Here is a 19253-nt window from a genome sequence, read left to right as displayed (position 1 = left end):
GATTAAGTTCTGCCATGAACAGACCTAGATTTTTTTTCTTGGGGATTAATTTTTCTTCTCGGGGATTAATTTTTCGTCTCATTGACTGGATTGTCAGTTCAGTCGCTTGTGCATTGGACCGTCATGCTTTCAGGATTCTTCAATCAGGAAAAAAAAAGAAAAATTAGCCATTTAGTGTTTATGAAAATAAATTTTGAACACTTTAAAAAGGAGAACAATGAATAGCATGCTGATCTGACAACATAATTCTTTCAGTGATTTTTGAAACCTTATTTAATAAAAGTATGTAGATTAACATATGCTTGCATTAAGTGTAAATAATTATTTTAATATTCCTTTGTAGTAGTGTAAGAAATGCAGACTAATAATATTCTTTTCACATTGCACTGCTGTGCTTTCCCTCTTAGTCGAAACTCTGCCTTCACTCAAGAAGGAGCACGGTTACGACCCTCATCAGTTGGACATTTAGTGGACCATGTAGTTCACACATCCCCAAGTGAAGTATTTGTAAATCACAGATCTCCGTCTTCCACCCAGGCTAATAGCATCATACTGGAATCATCACCGTAAGTTCTGTTGGTCATTGCAGTAAGGTAGCATGCAGGGAGAGCCAGAAAATCTAATAAAAAGGTAGCTGTTATTTCTGGAGTATTAGTAGAAGCCTTACTGAAAATTAAGTGATACAGAAGACCTATATCTCACGTGTTCCTGGTGAAGGGTTACAGTACCTTCCCCACCCAGCCAAAACACAGATTTGCTGTAACATAACCATCAGTGTCTGGATGTGGAAGTGAAAGTTACTTTTTTCATAGAACTGTTTTGTGATAGAAGTTTTTAATTCCCATGAGTTTGAAAATTTTGCTTTTTGTCCAAGCACAGAAGTATGAGTGAGCTTTAAAAATTACTTGCCAAAATACCTTTTTAGCACCCCAGCATTCTAAGACTCTTAGTACATTTTGTGTATTATTATAGAATATCTTTAAGATAGCACTGTCAGGCTTCTGTTATGCTGATTATTCTTGAAACTGTAAGCTTGCTATGCTATAGTGGGCAAAATAAAACCTGTTATTAAGTTCAGAAGGATGACAAACAAAATACTGAATTATTTGAATATTTGAAATACTCAGTTACTTGTGACAGCAATGAATTGGGGCAAGAAGGTGCACAATGTACACTGTATTAACACTGCCACTGTACCTTTTTATATAGAGCTATACATGTGATGCTAAACTTGCCCTCATAATTTTATATAATTTCTCTTAGGAAATTGTGCAAATTGTTTAAAAACATTTGTGAATTTAAAAATAGCACATACGTAACTACATGTTTATAAAAAGACTGTATGTCCTGAGAAAAATTATTCTGGGAAGGCATTTGACACAATTCAACAGCTTTGCTTGGACTATACCTTCAGTTTTAACAGCTGTGAGTAGCTTCAGGGAGGGAAATAGAATACCAAATTTTTAAAAGTTTTGTAAAACACAAGATATTTTTTATGATAGGGTACAATAGTTATAATTTCACCATCACCTGGTTATTTAGCTTTCAGAGTTATAAGGCGGTAATTTGGCCTAATTAATCTAAAATCCCCCCCCCCCCTTTTTTTTGGTGGCTTTTTAGCAACGTCAGGGGAGTCTCAAAACTCTGAAATGCTTGTGAATCTTTTCTCATATTAGAGTTTTGCTGTACAAAAGCCACACAAGGTCAGGTTCCTTCTGTTTCAAGACTTCCAACTTAAGTCAGTTATGGGAAACACTGAATGGTAGAGTGGTACAATCAAGTAAGCACAGTTCTTAAATAGTGTATTTTTATTCATATGCCTTTAAGTTCTAAAAGATGTTCCTGAGTGTTCTTGGGATTTGTTTATTTAATACCTGATTTCTTGTGTAAGTTGCCATGGAAATGGGTCTTAAAAGAAAGGAAGTGGTTTTGTAAAGTAGTTATGCAACTATGGTGTTCTTTTTCATTATTTTGCACTTTTTATACCCACACAGAAGTATTGCTCTTCTGTCACTAAGCTTTGGCTTTTGTTTTTGTTTTTTTTTTTCCTTTGTTGGAAGCTTTAAAGTGGAATTTAATTTAATTAAACCAGTGTAGTTATCTAGCATAAGGTATTTTCTTGAATGAGGACACTCACTGTCAAAAAAACATGAACACCATTAGGGTCTTTTGAAAGTTTCAGATTATGCTGATTTAAGATTCAAGATCTGTGAAAGAAAATAGTACTCATGAAGTTCATATTAGCTATATAATTTAAAACTGTATTGGTTTTGAGTCCAAAAAAACCTGTTTTTTAAACAGTTTGACCTTTCTGAGTGGGAAAAAAACAATTGAGTAGTCCATCCACTAATTTGTTGGGAAGTTTTTTGTGTTGACCAAATTTGCACATGTAATAAAGGGAAGGTAACCAGACAGGTGTTGGGTTTCGTGATCTTTTTGAATTTGGAGTCAACATAGCAAAAGAAATAGAAGTTTCAGTGCAGTATTTAGAAGAATATTATAGCTTAGCTAATACAACCTTGAATTCTATATTTTTTTCTTCACCTTCTTATGCTATTCAAAACTCAGTTGAGAGAAGCTGCTTGTAGTTCCCTGAGGTAATTATAACCTTAAATTCCAAAAGCAGTGATATGTGTCTAGTTTAATAAATTTGGGAGTGGGGGGTATGAAACTTTTGCTTAATATTTTAAAAGGTCAGACTGGATATCTGTAACAAAAATACCCCAAGCTTGTCAGTGCCAGGGTTTGTGTGTTATTTTATTATTATGTAAATTGCTGAATGCAGTAAGGGAGAGCTGCTTTGCGTGCAAAATAGGCTCCTTTCACTGCCATTGTCTAGGCATTCATAAGGAAATTAAAAGCTGACTGGGCAAATATAAAGCCAATGAAGTTTTTGCCCAAGGCTTGATTGTTAGTTCTCACAATTCATTATGCTAATATATTACAGTACTTGCATTGCTGCTTCTAAAACGCTCATTTAAGTAACTTTTCAAATCTTTTCTAGAAGTTTGTATGTTTGGTAGGAATTTATTTGTGTTTGTTGTCATGAATGTACAGACATCTAGTCAAACACAAGATCCCATCTTTTGCTTTTATCAGAATGACTTTTTGTCTCTACACTCATGTTTTCTGTTCCTTTTTTATTCAGTTTAAAACTCTCAGGAGTAATTGTTCACGGGAAAATCCATAGCTATGTTGCCCTTCACTTAAAAGGATGAATAATCTGTGCTGGGCAGACTTGAATGAATAAATGCATAGGCAGTTAAAAAGCTCTGGCTGACCTTTGTGTCAATGTCTAAATAGTTTATAGCTGCCTTGAAAGTTCATTTTGCAAATGTTGGTAATCATATTTTATCTCTTTCTCCACAAAGATTAAGTTAGAAAAGCTGCTTATCCTGAAAAATAAAAAGTATGGTATATTTTACTATAACTTGTGTTGAAAATGTTTAGGTCTATTATTTTTACTCCCTAGTGTGTTTTGAACATGAAGTTTTTCAGCCATAAGATACTGAATAGTCTTTTTTTTTTTTCTTCTAACTCTGCATGACAGAAGAATATTTTCTGAAAGTAGAAATTAAGCAGAAGCATATTGGAAAACATATTTTTAGGATCTTTTCAAATGTACTGTTTCATACAGTGACAAAAAAAATTATCAATATTTTATAAGAAAATTTACTGGATTTTTAAAACTGAAAAGGAAAACGTTTTTTCAAAGTCAAGTGTTCTAATTCCAGTTCAGTTTTCATGCTTTTTGAAAGGTTGAACCTTTATTTTAAATCACTGTAGACAGTTGTGATCTGACTTTTTAATTGAAAACATGAATCTGGGATCAGGCTTTCTTTTACTGCATAGAAACATGTTACACTGTATGGAATTTCATTTGTGCCTTCAGTTTTTGAACTTGCAGAAACTTGAAATGCTGTGATGCTTCATATTGGGAGTCTTACTCTGCGAACAGTTTACTGTGGCTAGATCAGTTAAATACAGTAGGACTACTCACGTGGTTCCCTGTGCTTTTTAGAGAGAGAGAGACTATGCAATGAGTTATCACTACAGCTTGCTGATAACGAAAGGGTCAGTGTTCTATTTTTGGTGTCTGGGAGTGTACTTCCCTCCCCATGCAGTGGTCGACCTGTGATAAACCAGTTCTCCTTGTTGAACAAGCAGAGAGCTACCCAACCTTGTCCAAAAAAAATCAGTATACTTTTGCTTGCTTGGTGAGCTGCCTTAGCGAAGGGAGGAGTACCAGAATGGTTCAAGGAAGGGGCTATGGGTGTGTGTGAAAGAAGGAATGGAGGCACCCATTTTTGGTGGTAGCATGCTCTCTAGATTTAGCTGTAACCTGTAACTTCATTCTTAGTGGGTTTTGGATTTGCCACTAGTATCAGTGGGCTGTTGTCCTAAGTTGTTATATGACTTAATAATAACTTTTAATGTGGTTACTGGGGAGGAAAGCATGCTGGTATTTAGAAACTGGCATTCAAACAAGTTAATGGGAACTATGTGCTAACTGCTTTTTTGGGCCTCTCAAAATGTTCTTCTTAATTCTTAAATATAAAACCATATAATGAAAGATGAATCATATATTTATGTAATACAAATTATACAGTTAAGCTTTTATTCCAAAAGGACTAATAAAGGAAATTATTCGTATTATACATAAACATAGGGAGCATATTTATTAATCTGCAGTAGAGTGCTTGCTGCTCTAAAGCAGAAATAGAACTTTCTGCTATTTAATCTTCAGTAATGGTGTTATAACTCAACTAAAAATGCATGCAATGAATGAGTTTTTACAGTGTTTCAAAGCTGTGGATGTTTCAAAGGGGGATAAAAAACAAAGCTCTCTTCAAATGCACACATATACTTTTAATTGAAAAATTAAAATTTAACACTCTCATTTCCAGTGGGCATTTCAAATAAATGCAGGGAGACAGTTGTCTTCAGCTTGCAATCCTCCTGTTTTTAGATAAAAAACCAGAAATTGGTTATGCTGCTTGTCTCTGGGTTTAAAGCTTAAATTGCAGGCATTAATTTAAGATGCAAATTAGTTGATATACTTATTGAGGAAAACTTAAGTGACATATCTTTTATTTTTTTGGGGTTTTTTAGCAAGTGTGCAGAGTATAACTACAGTGAATTTTACAATAGTTCAGCATAAAATGGGTTGATGATATTCAAACCATTTAAAAAAAAGAGTCGTGTAAAAGATGGAAGTTACTGGTTCTGTGTACAGTTATTTGTCAAGAAAAAAACAGCAACATGTCCAAACATACACTTCCAGTATATTCTACCACAGTGCATTCTTGTGATTCTAAAAATACATATAGACATTCAGTTCTCAAAGTCTTGAGTTTCTTTCAGCATTTTCAGTTTATTTGGAGCCCTGGAAGAACTGTCAATATCTCATGATCATTCCACTTCATACTTCTATTTTGGTATTTAGATCTCAAGAAACTCCTATAGATGGGCAGCCTCCTGCATTACCACCCAAACAATTTAAAAAGAACAGTTGGAACCAAATTCATCATTCGCACTCACAGCAAGAACTGGATAACCATATTAATGAAACATTTGATGTTCCTGCATCACCAGAAAAATCCACAGTAAGTTTTTGGATCCAGTTTAACTATTCTCCTTTTTATTGGAATGGTAGTCCTACTTTTTTTCTGTTGCATTTCGGAGAGCTCTTACATTTGTGCATTACACTGCAGCAATTCCATTATATATACTGTCTCTTTGCTAGCTCCCACTATTTTCTCCACCTGCCGGTGTTGTCCTTTGTCAGTTGTCATCAAATAACTTACATTTTGATGGATATGTAAGCATTTTGGATATTAACTTTTCAGCATGTGCAGAAATTTCTAACTAACCTCTTCTTTAAGACGTCATTTACTGTCAGTTTTAAAGACGACACTGTAGACCCTACCACTGGTGTTTAATCTAGCTTATATCAAAAAGCTGAAACTGAAAGTGCCTATCAACTCTAAAGTGATTTTGTCAGGAGAGGTTTCTTGAATCTTTTGGTTGCATTTCTCATCAGAATTTCTGAGGAAGAGACTCTAGGAAGACTACCTGTGACAACAAATGTAAAAATCAAAGAATAAGTTCTTTTTCCACACTTAAGCACATGCTAGATGAGTCAAGATCAGTCACTTGATTATTGCGTGACTGAGGTGAAATCTCACTAACCATTTTTGTGAGTTTTTCTTCTGTCCCTCCAGAAGTTTTCAAGTGGTTCTTGGTTTTATAGTGATAAAAACCAGGGACAGGAGATACTTTGCAGGATGGGAAAACTGTTTAAAATCCACATGTAGCAAATACTGCATAAAAAGCTTTGGCAACGTCAGACATTCAAAATTATGAGTCAGCTCCCAAAATTGGTATTTTAGAAATGCCTTTGGTTTATTTTCATTTGCATTCTGAGCTCTAAGCCTAGGGTGTTCTCTCAGGCCTTGTTATAAAGCTAAGATTCTCATAAACCCTGTATTTAATTTCATACTGGGGGCTTTAATAAAATTCACAAAGTGACTTGCATGTTTATGAGCATTTTGGGAATGTTGCAGAAAAATTTGCAGACTTTAAACAGCTTTGTCATCCGTCAGTGCTTACCTGAGTCATATTAAAGTCCTGTTCTGTCTTGGAAGTTAACACTAGCTTACTCATCAAGTTTTTCTGCCTTGCATTCAGTTATCTTTACCAAATTGACAAAAATAACTTCCAGTTGTTCTTTTTTAACTCCTTTTAGTTCTGCAAAACCAACACAGCCGTGTGAGAATGAGATTCTTTTCTCTCTGTGCATTGTCAGTGTGATTGTTTCTGTGGTCCAGTGGGCCACATTTATGCAGTCTTGCTTAAGGCAGTACGCTGTTGTAATTGAAGATCTGATTTACTCTGCTGATGGCTTTTTATTTCGCTTATTAGAGAAGAAGGAATGCAGCATGAATGAAATTTTGTGAAGTTATGAATTTAAGTTTTGGAATGTGTTTGGGGTTAGGTTTTGTTGTGGTTTGTTTTTTTTCTGACCAGAATACACTTCAGTTTTCTGCGCCACTTCTGCTACTCTGTCTCAGATATTGTTAGGAAACCCTCTCACCACTTTGACTTCATTTAGCTGTTGAATTTCCTTCTTAAACACCTTTCTTATCAATAATTTACACTGCCACTTTCCTCTCCTTCCCCAAATTTTTCATCTTTTCATTACTATGAATGTGTTCAAGGGAGTTTTTTTGCTTTAACCAAGAGCTTGAAACACCTGAAATTCAGTTTAACAGCCAAGCTGAGCAGGCTTCTTTTACCTATTGAGCCTGCAGATTTTGATCATTCTTAGGTGTAGGAATGTTTGTTGTAAGAAGTTCTTTTGTTTGGTTTATTCCTTTCAGAATATCAGTTTTATGCTTTGGCTTGAAACAAATTTCTTTAATAATACTTCACATGCTCTCCATAGAAACTATAGAAGTACTAGCTGATGTTTACTCTATGAAATAAATATTGTTAAGTGTAAGCTCAAAATCACTTCAATGGCACTAAGTTGATTTTTCCAGATTAAAAAGTATTTAATATTCCTCAGTTTATTGGTAGTTCCTTTAAAGGTGGTGTGTGATAAGAATGAAACTGAAAAGCAAGCAGCTGAAATTGTCAGAGCAAATTAGTCTTTTGTGATTCTGTTTCTTACTTTGAGCGAACACACTTTTAAGTTATGTCACAGAATTACAGACTGGTTAGGGTTGGAAGGGACCTTTGGAGATAATCTAGTCTAACCCTACTGTGCCAATGCAGGGCCACCTAAAGCAGGTCATTTAGGAATGCATCCAGGTGGGTTTTGAACATCTCCAGAGAGGGAGACTCCACAACTCCCCTGGGCAGCCAGTTCCAAGACTTCTAATTGTGTAACTTTTCCCTTCTATGCAAAATTCAAGATAAGACCATTTGTATCAGTACCTGATGCTTTCTCAAGGGTCCAGGAATGGTTACTTGATGAGGAAACTTCAAAATTATTACATACAGTATCCTCAAAGTCTAATTACTAATAATATGTATGTTAATATAATATAATCTTTGTTTACTAGCCCAATGGTGGTGTCCCTCATGACAATCTTGTTATGATCAGAATGAAACCAGATGAAAATGGAAGGTTTGGCTTCAATGTAAAGGTAACAGTACATCTATTCCCTTCATGTCTATTAAGGTTATTTTCTGACATTTGTGATTTATTACTAACTTAATTTGTTTTTAAAGGGTGGATATGATCAGAAGATGCCAGTAATAGTGTCCAGGGTAGCTCCAGGAACACCTGTAAGTTATCAAAAAATCAAACTTGGTAGCAATACCTGTGTATTTTAAAGTATGCATTTAAAACTGTGATTTATTTCATAACTGCCTATGAAAATCATAGCTTGTGCTCCAATATTACCATAGCAAAGCAAATTATGTTTAGTAAGAATTTGATGGGACTACATAACATTTTTTAAAGTTCTTCAGTCATCTGAAATACTTTTTTTTTTTTTACTGAAACTACGCTTAATTCCTGAAAATTACAAGGAGTTTCAGATGTTCAGTATGTGCTGTTTCTTGAGCTGCATTATCCTAAAAATACATTTACTTGGTTACCTTTTCTAAATACAGGCATTCATGTAAGTTCACATAAATTATATACAGAAAGAATCTTTTAGTATGTTTAAAATAACTGAAATAGCAAATCTCTCATTTCAGTGACAGATGTAGCTGAATAAAGCCAAGAGTTATACTAAAATCAGACATCATGAATCATTCATCAGGTCTGATTGTCTGTTGTTACTGGTGCTTTGTGACTATCAATAGTGCCTTAAAACAAGGCACAATATTTTGTCAGTTGACTGCCAGAAATACTGACCTGGTATTCAGCTGAGAGGAGTCAGCTCTTTTCATACCTTTTAGAGTGAACAATTTATTTACTAACATGTAAGAAGTACAGCTTTTTTTTTTTAATTTAAATTTTGGTTTTTTACTACTTGAAACTATTCAAATGTTTGCCAAGAGCATTGTTTTTGTCTCTATTTATTATTTCTGAAATCTTTAATAACATAAATAATTTTGACTGAACACTTTAAACATCCATTCTCTAAGAACAAGGTATTTGGTAATGGCATGTGCTCTTTCTTTTCTGCAGCAGTGTTTAGGCTGTGATTATAATAGTGACTTTTATTACCTGATTCCTCTCTCTGGGATTACTGGGATTTGTGCATTGTCTTCGGGCCTTGTCTTAGTCTTGTCATTACAATTGCAGCATTTCACACCTGAAGCATTTAAGCCTGTGAAATTGATTTGGACAAGGCTTTGCCATGTTACTCCCTTCTCTTCAAAGATAGGAGCATCCTGCTTTTTAATTGCCTCTACAAAAATGTGATTTAAACAGTTGAACTTTCTACTTCAACCCGAGGAGTGGAGTAACAGCTGCTGAAGGACATGTTACAATGACAGTCACCTCCCAGATGCAAATGGATTTATTCATGTGAATGACACTGTCTTATGTATTGTTTAACACTTAAATTTGTCATTTGAATACAAAGCAGCAACCGTAGCAACTAAGCTATTAAGAGTCAAGTCCCTACATATAGTTACTTTAAGTTGCTATTTTAAGGTGAGAAATTGGAAATGGCTTGTTTTTACAGATTTTTTTTTAATTACTTTTTTTCCTCCTCTACTTTGCAGGCTGATCTCTGTGTCCCTCGTCTGAATGAAGGGGATCAGGTTGTACTGATTAACGGCAGGGATATAGCAGAACATACCCATGACCAAGTTGTTATGTTTATTAAAGCTAGCTGTGAGAGACACTCAGGGGAACTTGTGCTCCTAGTTCGACCCAATGGTGAGTGATTTATACATAATAATAAGAAAAACTAATAAATCCACAGCTTGCTTTCATTTTCTAAGCTCCATTTTGTGTCCTGAGATGGAATGCTTAACATCATTGTTAAGAAAGAGCTCCGTTCCTTGAAACAGAGTTGCAGCAACACAATGTATTGCGGAAATCTTGATCAGTCCTTTACTCTAAGGAGCTGTGCATAATAACTTAAGTGTTGAAAATTAACAGGAAAGTCAGAGATCAAATATTTCAAACTGATAGCTAATTTAAATTTTGTTCTCACTCTCATTGAAAAAAATGTACAGAAAGCTGTATGGAAAATGAGTGCAATTTCTGAGGTTGCTTTTATTCCATTAAGGAAAATAAAACACAAGCAAATGAACAAAAAACTCCTCACTAAGCACCCCATGTTTAGGTGGCTTTGGAGGTCTATATAAGCAAAATCCTTCTATATACTTTTAAAACAATCTAGAACAACTGGTAATGTTTCTACTTGATGAGACTCAGTAGAAGAAAGTGCTAGAAATTGAGTCTAAACAACAGCTTGTGCATTATATTCATGAAATACCCTGCTGGAGCATTGCCAGCAGATGGTCACTGGATTTAATTCAGCTGCATATCCCAATTATAATACAATTGCAGGGGAAAAAATAAAATGAAAAATAATGATGTTTAATGGGAATAATTTAAATTAGTTTAGGAGAATACCTCAGCCACCTCATAAACAATTTTTGCTTTATTCATTTATTTGCACTCCCCACTTACTTGTTCTCTTATTCCATGTGTAAGTTCTCTTGCAGCTTTTGTGTGCTTACTTTCTTTTTCAGATAAAATTGTTAGCTTTGTTTACAAATTTACTAAAACAGTTATCCTTGTGTGTTAATTATCTTTGTATTTTGGATAAAAACATTTGAGTTGTAGAAGTGAGGAGTTGCCAGTTTTTTCCTTCATGGTCATGAGATATCATTTAAACACAGGCTTTTGAACAGCATGTCTCTTATGTGTAGTAGTAGTTGCATATTATTTTTGTTTGTTTATAGGCAGGGCACGCAAGCAGTTTTGGTAGCAGTATAATGGCATATATTAATGCTGTTTTCTCAGGTGGTCTGCACATCTTGTGCTAGTTGCTGAAGCCTAAAATCAGTTCAAAATGAGTTAAAAGTAAATGTGTAAATGCAATTATAATGACTTCAGAGGCATGATGTGAGAATCTGAAGTTAGGGAGTTACATCAGAGAAGGTAGGGCATAACACAGATTTTCATCAAATTTTAACAGTGATGTGCTTTCACTTAAAATTACTATTAAACAAAAAAATATTTTGTCATGGATTGTAATAATCAGTAAAGGCTACTTGCTGATGGGGGCTAAAATCAGTGTGTTAGCAAATGTGGACTTTTCTAAAGGAGAAACACTTGTTTGTTGTGCTGTTTTAAACAAATGATGCAGAGTTAACTTTGCTTGCCAAACAGCATGTTCAGTCAGAGTGTTCATACCTTTATTTGCTACAGCTGTCTATGATGTTGTGGAAGAGAAGCTGGAGAGTGAGCCTGACTTCCAGTACATCCCTGAGAAATCTCCACTTGATGGTGTCCATCAGGATGATAATGCTCTGAGAGAATCCATGATTCAGCTAGCAGAGGGGCTTATCACTGGAACTGTTTTGGCTCAGTTTGATGTGAGTACCATGTTGCCTGTAGCTGTGTGCTACAGTTCTAAGAAATTATATAAGAAGAGAGGCTTTCAATTAAATTTCATTAGAGTCAGCATCTTGTTAGCATCTTGTGCTCTCAAAAAAAAAAAAACCCCAACCAAAATAAATCCAATCCTGTGTTGTATGTGCAAATTTATGGCACTGAATAATCCTAATACTAGTTTTTGGTATTGTTATAAATAGCTTTATTGATTACTTACGGATTTTTGTGGTTATGAGGGACCTATGCTTATAAAATGCTTTCACAGAGATGAAAACTGAAAAATGTAAACCAAAATGTGTTCTGTAGTCAGACCTTCATTCCACATCTAATTTACTGTAACAGTGTCTTCAAACAGATCGTGACATCTTGATCGTTTTCAGTGATCCCACAGCATAACTAAGTTCATAGTGCTTTCTTTTGAAAAGTATATTATTATGTGTGTTGAAGCTACTGTTACTCAGTAGTTTATGTTCTAAAAAGTACCCCTAGGCAAATAATAAAGTAACAGGTCTTTTGCATCTATTATGATCTGACCATTGGTTTTGTCTTTAGCAATTGTATAGGAAAAAGCCTGGAATGACAATGTCTTGTGCCAGATTACCTCAAAACATTTCCAAAAATAGATACAGAGACATTTCGCCTTGTAAGTATGTGTGTTTGTATATGTGCTCTAAAAATATTTTACTGTGGTTAGTAAATAAGTAACAATATTTCTAATTTTTTTTTCAGATGATGCTACACGGGTTATTTTAAAAAGTAATGAAGATTACATCAATGCAAATTACATAAATGTGAGTGACATTTTTCAGAGCTGAAAAATGAAATAATTTTGCAGTTTTTCCATGAAGTTGATTTAAAAAAGTTTTCATAAATCTAGTTGTGACTAGAATGGCTGATATACCTGTAGTCAGATGGTTTAAAATTTACCCCTGTTATACTTATTTGGTAACGTTGTCTGGCAGGTGTTTCTATAAATGAATCCCAGAGAAAGAAAAAACAGTAAGAGAAGCTAGCTTCCTCTACAAGAGGAATTATTTCCTTTCCAAGCAGTAATGTGGCAGTAGTGTTCAACATCAGTAATGTTTAATCTGGCACCACTTTCTTTTACATCTTCATCCCTTCAGCCCTCCACATTGTCAGTAACAACAAAATTACAGCTACTTACTTTTCCTTTCTGGAACACAAAAGTGTGATTAAATTAAATTCCAAGTTCAGCATTTTAAAAGCTAGTGTCAGAAACCCACAGAGCATGAAATATTTTCACCTGAAATATTTGCCTATTGCTCTATCATTTATTTTTTCAAAAATTAATCGTGATTATGGCAGCAACATACCTGTCAGGTAATATGTGGTGTGTACTTGTATCTTGGGTGTGTGAAGCATTTTGAAAGATTTTTATTTGTGCTGATCTAGATTTAATAACTTGTAATAAACAGAGTTAATATAGTTGATACTTCTTTAATCTGTTAGTTACTAAACAGTAAACATCTGATGCCTGGCTTTGATTTCCTGTAAGCATTAAAAGAATTACTTTGTCTTCTCTTAGATGGAAATCCCTTCTTCCACAATAATAAACCAGTACATTGCTTGTCAAGGTCCATTACCAAACACTTGTCCTGACTTTTGGCAGATGACTTGGGAACAAGGCTCATCTATGGTTGTAATGTTAACGACTCAAGTTGAACGGGGCAGAGTAAGTAAAAGATTTTTTTACTTGTATAGTCTTCTAAAAATCTGTTGGTGATTAGCCTTTTTAAAGATTAGAGGAACATACTAATATGACATGTAATATGACAAGGGGTAATTTTTTAAAACTAAAAGAAGGTATATTTAGTCTAGATAAAAGGAATACACTTTTTTGCAACGACTGTGATGAAGCACTGGAACAGATTACCTAGAACAATGGTAGATGCTCCATCCCTGGAAACATTCAAAGTCAGGTGTGACAGGGCTCAGAGCAACCTGATCTAGTTGAAGATGTCCCTGCTTATTGCAGGAGTTTGGACTAAATGACATTTGAAAGTCCCTTCCAAACCATTCTATGATTCTTCATAGAGGGTAGTGCATTACTGGTACTGTCACAGTGATGACTCTTACATTTTAAATTTCTGATATTATTAAAGTAGTTCATATTTAAACTTTGCTCAGTTCTGAAATACTCTGAAGCCTTCACATATTTCTTAAAATATTTTAGGCTTCTTTACTGTAAAGTAAAAAGCATCTAGAATTTACCATGATAGTACTTTTTTTCTCTAAACTTCAAATGAAGAAACTCCAAGAAGTTTCATCAATTTTTTAGATTAGTTCTTTGATATGTAGGAAATTTAATTTTTTAAGGCTTTGTATTGTTAAGATCCCATGTCTGAAGGCTGCCTTCAAGAGAATCCTTGACAAGCTTGAAATCTAAAATTTTTCATGAAATGTTCTTCTGTGGCTGTAAACAGTTGTTTAATCCTATGAAAGAATCCTATCCTTTAAATAATTTCCATATCTGTAAAAACAGAGTACTGGAAATAATGTAATTAGAGTTATAAATTTATAAAAACAACTTGTGTATGGTGCTGTAAAAGGCCTCAGGTGTATTTTGTGATCTGTTTCTGGTTTTATTTTTTAAGCTATAGTTTCTCCTAAATAGCTTTGTTTATTATGCAGCCCTGTCTTTTGGAGGCAGACAAAAGAATCAAATCTGGTTATATGCACAGTGTAATTTCAGAGTTACTGGGTTTAGAGTCTGGAGCATTCACACAATAGCACTGTCTGGTTCAGTGCGTGGATAGAAATGACACTCTGGAATAAAGGTGTAGTGGAATTTCTCCACATTCAGGATTTCTTTTGATGACGGATTTATGGTAGGTTGTGGGTGTTGTGATCAACTCAGACTATAGTTCAGCTCTTTGTATATATTTTTACTTTTTAATAACCAGATATTTTCTGAGAGGTCAGGCCTCTAAATATAATTAAAATAATTGAAGGGGACTTGCAGCATTTTTAAACCATTTTTCAGTGACTCAGTGTTTGCATAATGCTGCCTGCTCCCAAATCGACATGATTAGAGGGAATTTCAGTACAAGTGTGCTTTTTCGTTTGAGTTTGCTTTGCAGATCTGCTAAGAACAGACTTGCAGTAGCAGTTCTCTGAGGTTCCCCCACCCCTTCAGTAATGATATTTGTTGGAGAGCTGCTTAATAATGAAATAAAAGAACTTATCTGTCTTATACCCATAGGCAGACTCCCTGCTCTAAAGCTGATCATGAGGCTACTGACATCACTAGCCCACTGCATGCCGGGATGTCTCAGTGGAGCAGGAAGTCTGCAAATCTGGCTGCTCTTAAAGAATTGCCAGGTGGGTTGGAAAAACAAAAGTACACTTGAGCTGAAATGACCTCTGCAATTAGGCGTTTAAGCAATATATGTGAAAGTCTTAGTAGCTGGAAGTTTTCATTCACATTTAATGACTTGACTGGGAGTCTTTGAAGTCCACTCTCTGCATCCCCCTAATTTCTTCATTAGTTTAGCAACCTTTTTGTGGCTTATTGCCTTTTGGTTCTGGATTTTTTTAATTTCATCTGTTCTTTTTCCATATAAATGTGCTTTGAGAACATTAGATTAGGATTTTGGAGGTCAGAAATGTTTATAAAGCAGCACCTTTGTCACTGAAGTGTAAGATGGAATATTTATAGATATACTTTGTTTTAAAATTGTAATGAAAATTAAAGGCATCCATCTTCAGTTAAACTAACCTCAAGAGCTGGTGCATGTGTTCTCTTGAAAACAGAACCAGGAAATGTCCGTGATACCATATTTTATTAACGGTAATTAGGTAACACAGCCTATTTGGTAAGTAAAGTAATAGTAATTACAAAATTATCAAAATAGTCTTTTATGAACAAAGGTATAAAGAACTGTAGAGAATGAAAGAATCTACAAAGAATGTAGAGAATCTCAGGCATCTTTAAAAATGTGTTTACTTTAGGTTAAATGCCACCAGTACTGGCCAGAGCCATCAGGAAGCTCATCATATGGGAATTTCCAGATTACTTGCCATTCAGAAGAAGGAAATCCTGCTTATGTTTTCCGAGAAATGACACTGACTAATCTGGAGGTAAAATCATAATATATTTCTAAAGTACTTACCTGTGGAATCCTTACAGACTAGCTAAAACTTACTTAGCGAGACCTTCATTTCAGCTTCATGGCATATCCACATAGAGCTGTTTATTTCTAGAAGCCTGTAGAAAACTACTTGTATTGCCATGTACTTACCTAGTGTAAATTCTCTTAGAATGATAATAAATCTTTCACTAGCAAAATGTCACGAAGATTCAATTTCCATAATCATATTAATTGGGTTTAAAACATGTAAAAGATGTATAATTTGTCTTAGAAGTCTTTACTGGTGTCTTTCATGCCCAGGCCAAAGAAAAAGAGTAATTAAAGAAGTTGAGGAACTTCTTGTTTTCTGGATGTTTTCAAAACATGAGCCACTAGAAGTATTTCATTATTACAACTGAAATTCTGTCTTTGTAGAGGCAAACAATTCTTAATCATAATAATTCCATTGTTAAGAGTATGTCCAAGTAGATGGAAGATAAATCCTGCTGAGAGAATTAATTGGCATTGATGACCATAGGTAAACAAAGACCTTCTTGAACATGCATTGTGTGATTCTTGGAGCATGTGTAGTTTTCAGAGTGTCCCCAGCTAGCATTTCAATATCAGAAATGTCTGGAAATGAGTGTCTGGTGGTTAGTTCATATACTAATTTCTCACTGCTTGGGTTACCAGATGAGATGCCAGTTTTACAGAATTGCCTTTTAGTTAGGTTACAGTTAAAAATCCTTCCCTGTGTTCTGTTGTGACAATCTGTAAATGATTCCATGCCTAAAAGGTATTTAAAATGTGGCAATTCTTGATCTTTGAAATCATGCTTTTACACTGATGGTATGGCCTGTCCCTTCCACTAAATAAAGGCAGATTATATTTGTGGTATTAGAGCAAGGGGCAAGAGAGAGCGGAAAACAAAGTCATTCTGCATCTTATGTATATGCTTGATAAAATTAAGAGACGCAGATAAAGCCAAGACAATGCTGCTGTTCACACAGCGTCTGAAGGAAAGCTTTTATGTCTGAAAGTCCAGCCTCTTCCCACCCCAGTTCTGTTATCTGATCTAGTAAGATTGTACCTCTTTCTGTTAAATTTATTTTGCTAAAAATTTGACCACCTTTTTGTACATCTAATATTCAGGTAGATCATTGGTATCCTTGAACTGCTTTGTTATTACATGGCGCATAATATTTTTAACCTGTTGAAGATGTAAACATTTGTGGATTGCCTTTTTTATGTTTAAGGGAAAAAAGTAATTAGGAAATCCAGGATGAGCAATGATTAGCAGTAATAAAGTGCTGCTAGTTGCCTGAAGCCACTTCTATTACAGGTTCAAGTTGCTGTAAATGTACCATTGATTATTCTTTTTTAATTATAATTTTTTATGCTTTTTTTTCCCTGAATTACCCTCCATAAACTTACGTTTCTGATTAGAAAGAGGAAAGCCGCCAACTAACCCAAATCCAGTATATAGCATGGCCTGATCATGGGGTTCCTGATGATTCTAGCGATTTCCTAGATTTTGTGTGTCTTGTGCGAAAGAAGAGGGCTGGCAGAGAAGAACCTGTTGTTGTTCATTGCAGGTATCCCTTTTTTTTCCCAACTTCATTAAATCATCAAACTGCTGTTGTTTATCAACAAATAGATTTTCTGTGATTTGTTGTAAATAAACATTTAATTGTATCTGCTTTGGAGATGGGTGACAAGAAAACTCAACATTAAAATTAAACAATTGCCTTAAACTAATAATGTGTCAGTAAGCAAAATTTTGAGTATCTATATGCATTGATCTCTGCAGGGATTTTGTTAGGTTTGGGGTTTTTTTTTTGTGGTTTGTTTACAGTTTAAATGCTTGTGCTAACAGTCTATAGAATGATTCAGGGAAATGGCAACAGATATTTAGGAACCTTTTCCTGATGGTGACTATTCTACAAAACTCCAGAACAACTGTATAAATAATCAATCACAGAAAACATGGGTGGTACATGCAATGATCAAATAAAAGTCTCTCAAGTCCACAGTCTCAGGCTGCATGATATTTTGATGTCATACATTAAGATGACACATTTCTCTTAATAATTCGCTTTTGTCATGAATTAGAATTGCTCTGTTTCTCAAATTTTTATATACACAAAATGTGGGGGTTTGTTTTTCTTGTGCAATAGTTTTTAATAGCATTTTACATTTGTATAGTAAAATTCAAAATGTTAATCCTTTAAAATACCTAATTAGCAAACTATAATAATGAATAATACCAAATGACTGCAAGTTAGCATATGTCATCATTATTATCATCCTCCAGAGATTTCTAATAATTGTAATATTCCCTATTCTGAAATCAGATGATAGGGTTCATTTCAAGAACATAAACATGGCTTTATCAAATCAGCCCAACATTCCAGTAATGGTCGTTCCAGTAATTGCCAAATGACAGAAAGTGTACAGGGTATGCTAGGTATTTCTGTGTTTTGTTATCATCTAGACAATGGTGTGGTTTATAATATGATTTGCAAAAATATCTGTTTGGAAATTCTGCTTAAGTGGATGGCTGAGTTGAGGCCATCCCTCTTCAAAGGACTGACAATTCTGCACTGATTGGTTTTGCTCTTCAGGCAGGTGGAGGCTTCCAGTGAGACAGGCACAATCCCTGCCCTAATAGTATGGGAATCATAATGATCAGTCGTGCGAATCATTGAGAAGGAAAGTCTTTAGGTATGAACTATGCTCCAGACATAATGTTTCATTTTCCATTTTGTTATTTTTTTTGTTTTTTTCTCAGTGCTGGGATTGGACGGACTGGAGTTCTTATCACTATGGAGACAGCTATGTGTCTTATTGAGTGCAATCAGCCTGTTTATCCATTAGATATTGTAAGAACCATGAGAGATCAAAGAGCCATGATGATCCAAACACCTGTGAGTATCATACTTCCTGTTCTGTGTTGCAGAATAATTTCCTATTATCTAGTCATATAATTATATGGATTTTTAATATACTTGCTGTTGATCATACTGCAAAGAGGTCACCTTTACACAGTGCAGCTGTAGCTTTGGCTTCAGGCAGGAGTCAGTTGCTAAGGCTATTGGAAAGCAACAATTTAGATTTTCCATAAAGAAAACTTGAAAAAAGCAGCAGCTGTTTCAGGGATACCTGGCAATTAATGTCAAGAGGCCAATTTTCAGTACTGTTAAAGTTACTCAGTGGAGACAGCAGTAGCCTAATTCCAGGTGTTAAGAATGGGAGTAGTATAAACTCTAAACATGGAAAGATCTAAGACATGCGAGGAAAACCTTCAGTGATATAATTCAATGATTTTAATATTGCCTTAGGTGTAATGAAAACAAGACTTAACTCTGCCTTGTAGTGACTGAAAAATAGTATGTTTTAAAAACAATGTAAATTCAATCTGATCAAGGTATATTGGTAATTTTAAGTTTATTTAGTCTAAAAAAGTATCTTGCTACCAGTATTCTCTTGGTGTTCTCTTCACATTTGGTGCATCTTAAGATGCTAGAATTTTTCCTGGATCTGTAATGTTTGGGGCTTTTTGAGGTAATTGTGATGTTGCTTTAATGTATTATATTTCAAAATGGCAAATGTTTTAGAACACA

The 19253-nt window shown here is 34.7% G+C and overlaps 1 protein-coding gene across 2 annotated transcripts in view; it reads left to right on the top strand.

The window, feature by feature from the left end:
* PTPN4 (protein tyrosine phosphatase non-receptor type 4) overlaps positions 1-19253 on the top strand; it is a 112214-nt gene that overhangs the window by 84580 nt on the left and 8381 nt on the right. Inside the window, exons 15-27 of one of the 2 annotated variants that reach the window (XR_004549545.1) lie at positions 408-566; positions 5447-5606; positions 8070-8153; positions 8239-8295; positions 9691-9847; positions 11354-11520; positions 12092-12182; positions 12269-12330; positions 13086-13232; positions 14763-14881; positions 15512-15640; positions 17077-17225; positions 18422-18557. Coding sequence is in view for 1 of the 2 variants with exons in the window: in XM_034061683.1 (XP_033917574.1) it covers positions 408-566; positions 5447-5606; positions 8070-8153; positions 8239-8295; positions 9691-9847; positions 11354-11520; positions 12092-12182; positions 12269-12330; positions 13086-13232; positions 15512-15640; positions 17077-17225; positions 18422-18557 (1498 nt within the window). In the remaining variant the exon portion in view is untranslated. The remainder of the gene's footprint in view (positions 1-407; positions 567-5446; positions 5607-8069; positions 8154-8238; positions 8296-9690; positions 9848-11353; positions 11521-12091; positions 12183-12268; positions 12331-13085; positions 13233-14762; positions 14882-15511; positions 15641-17076; positions 17226-18421; positions 18558-19253) is intronic. The other variant, XM_034061683.1, reaches the window with a different exon arrangement.

Source organism: Melopsittacus undulatus, chromosome 4 (assembly GCF_012275295.1).
Source record: "Melopsittacus undulatus isolate bMelUnd1 chromosome 4, bMelUnd1.mat.Z, whole genome shotgun sequence".
NCBI lineage: Eukaryota > Metazoa > Chordata > Aves > Psittaciformes > Psittaculidae > Melopsittacus > Melopsittacus undulatus.
Note: the sequence above shows the minus strand (reverse complement) of the source record. Positions and strands in the feature narration are given on the sequence as shown.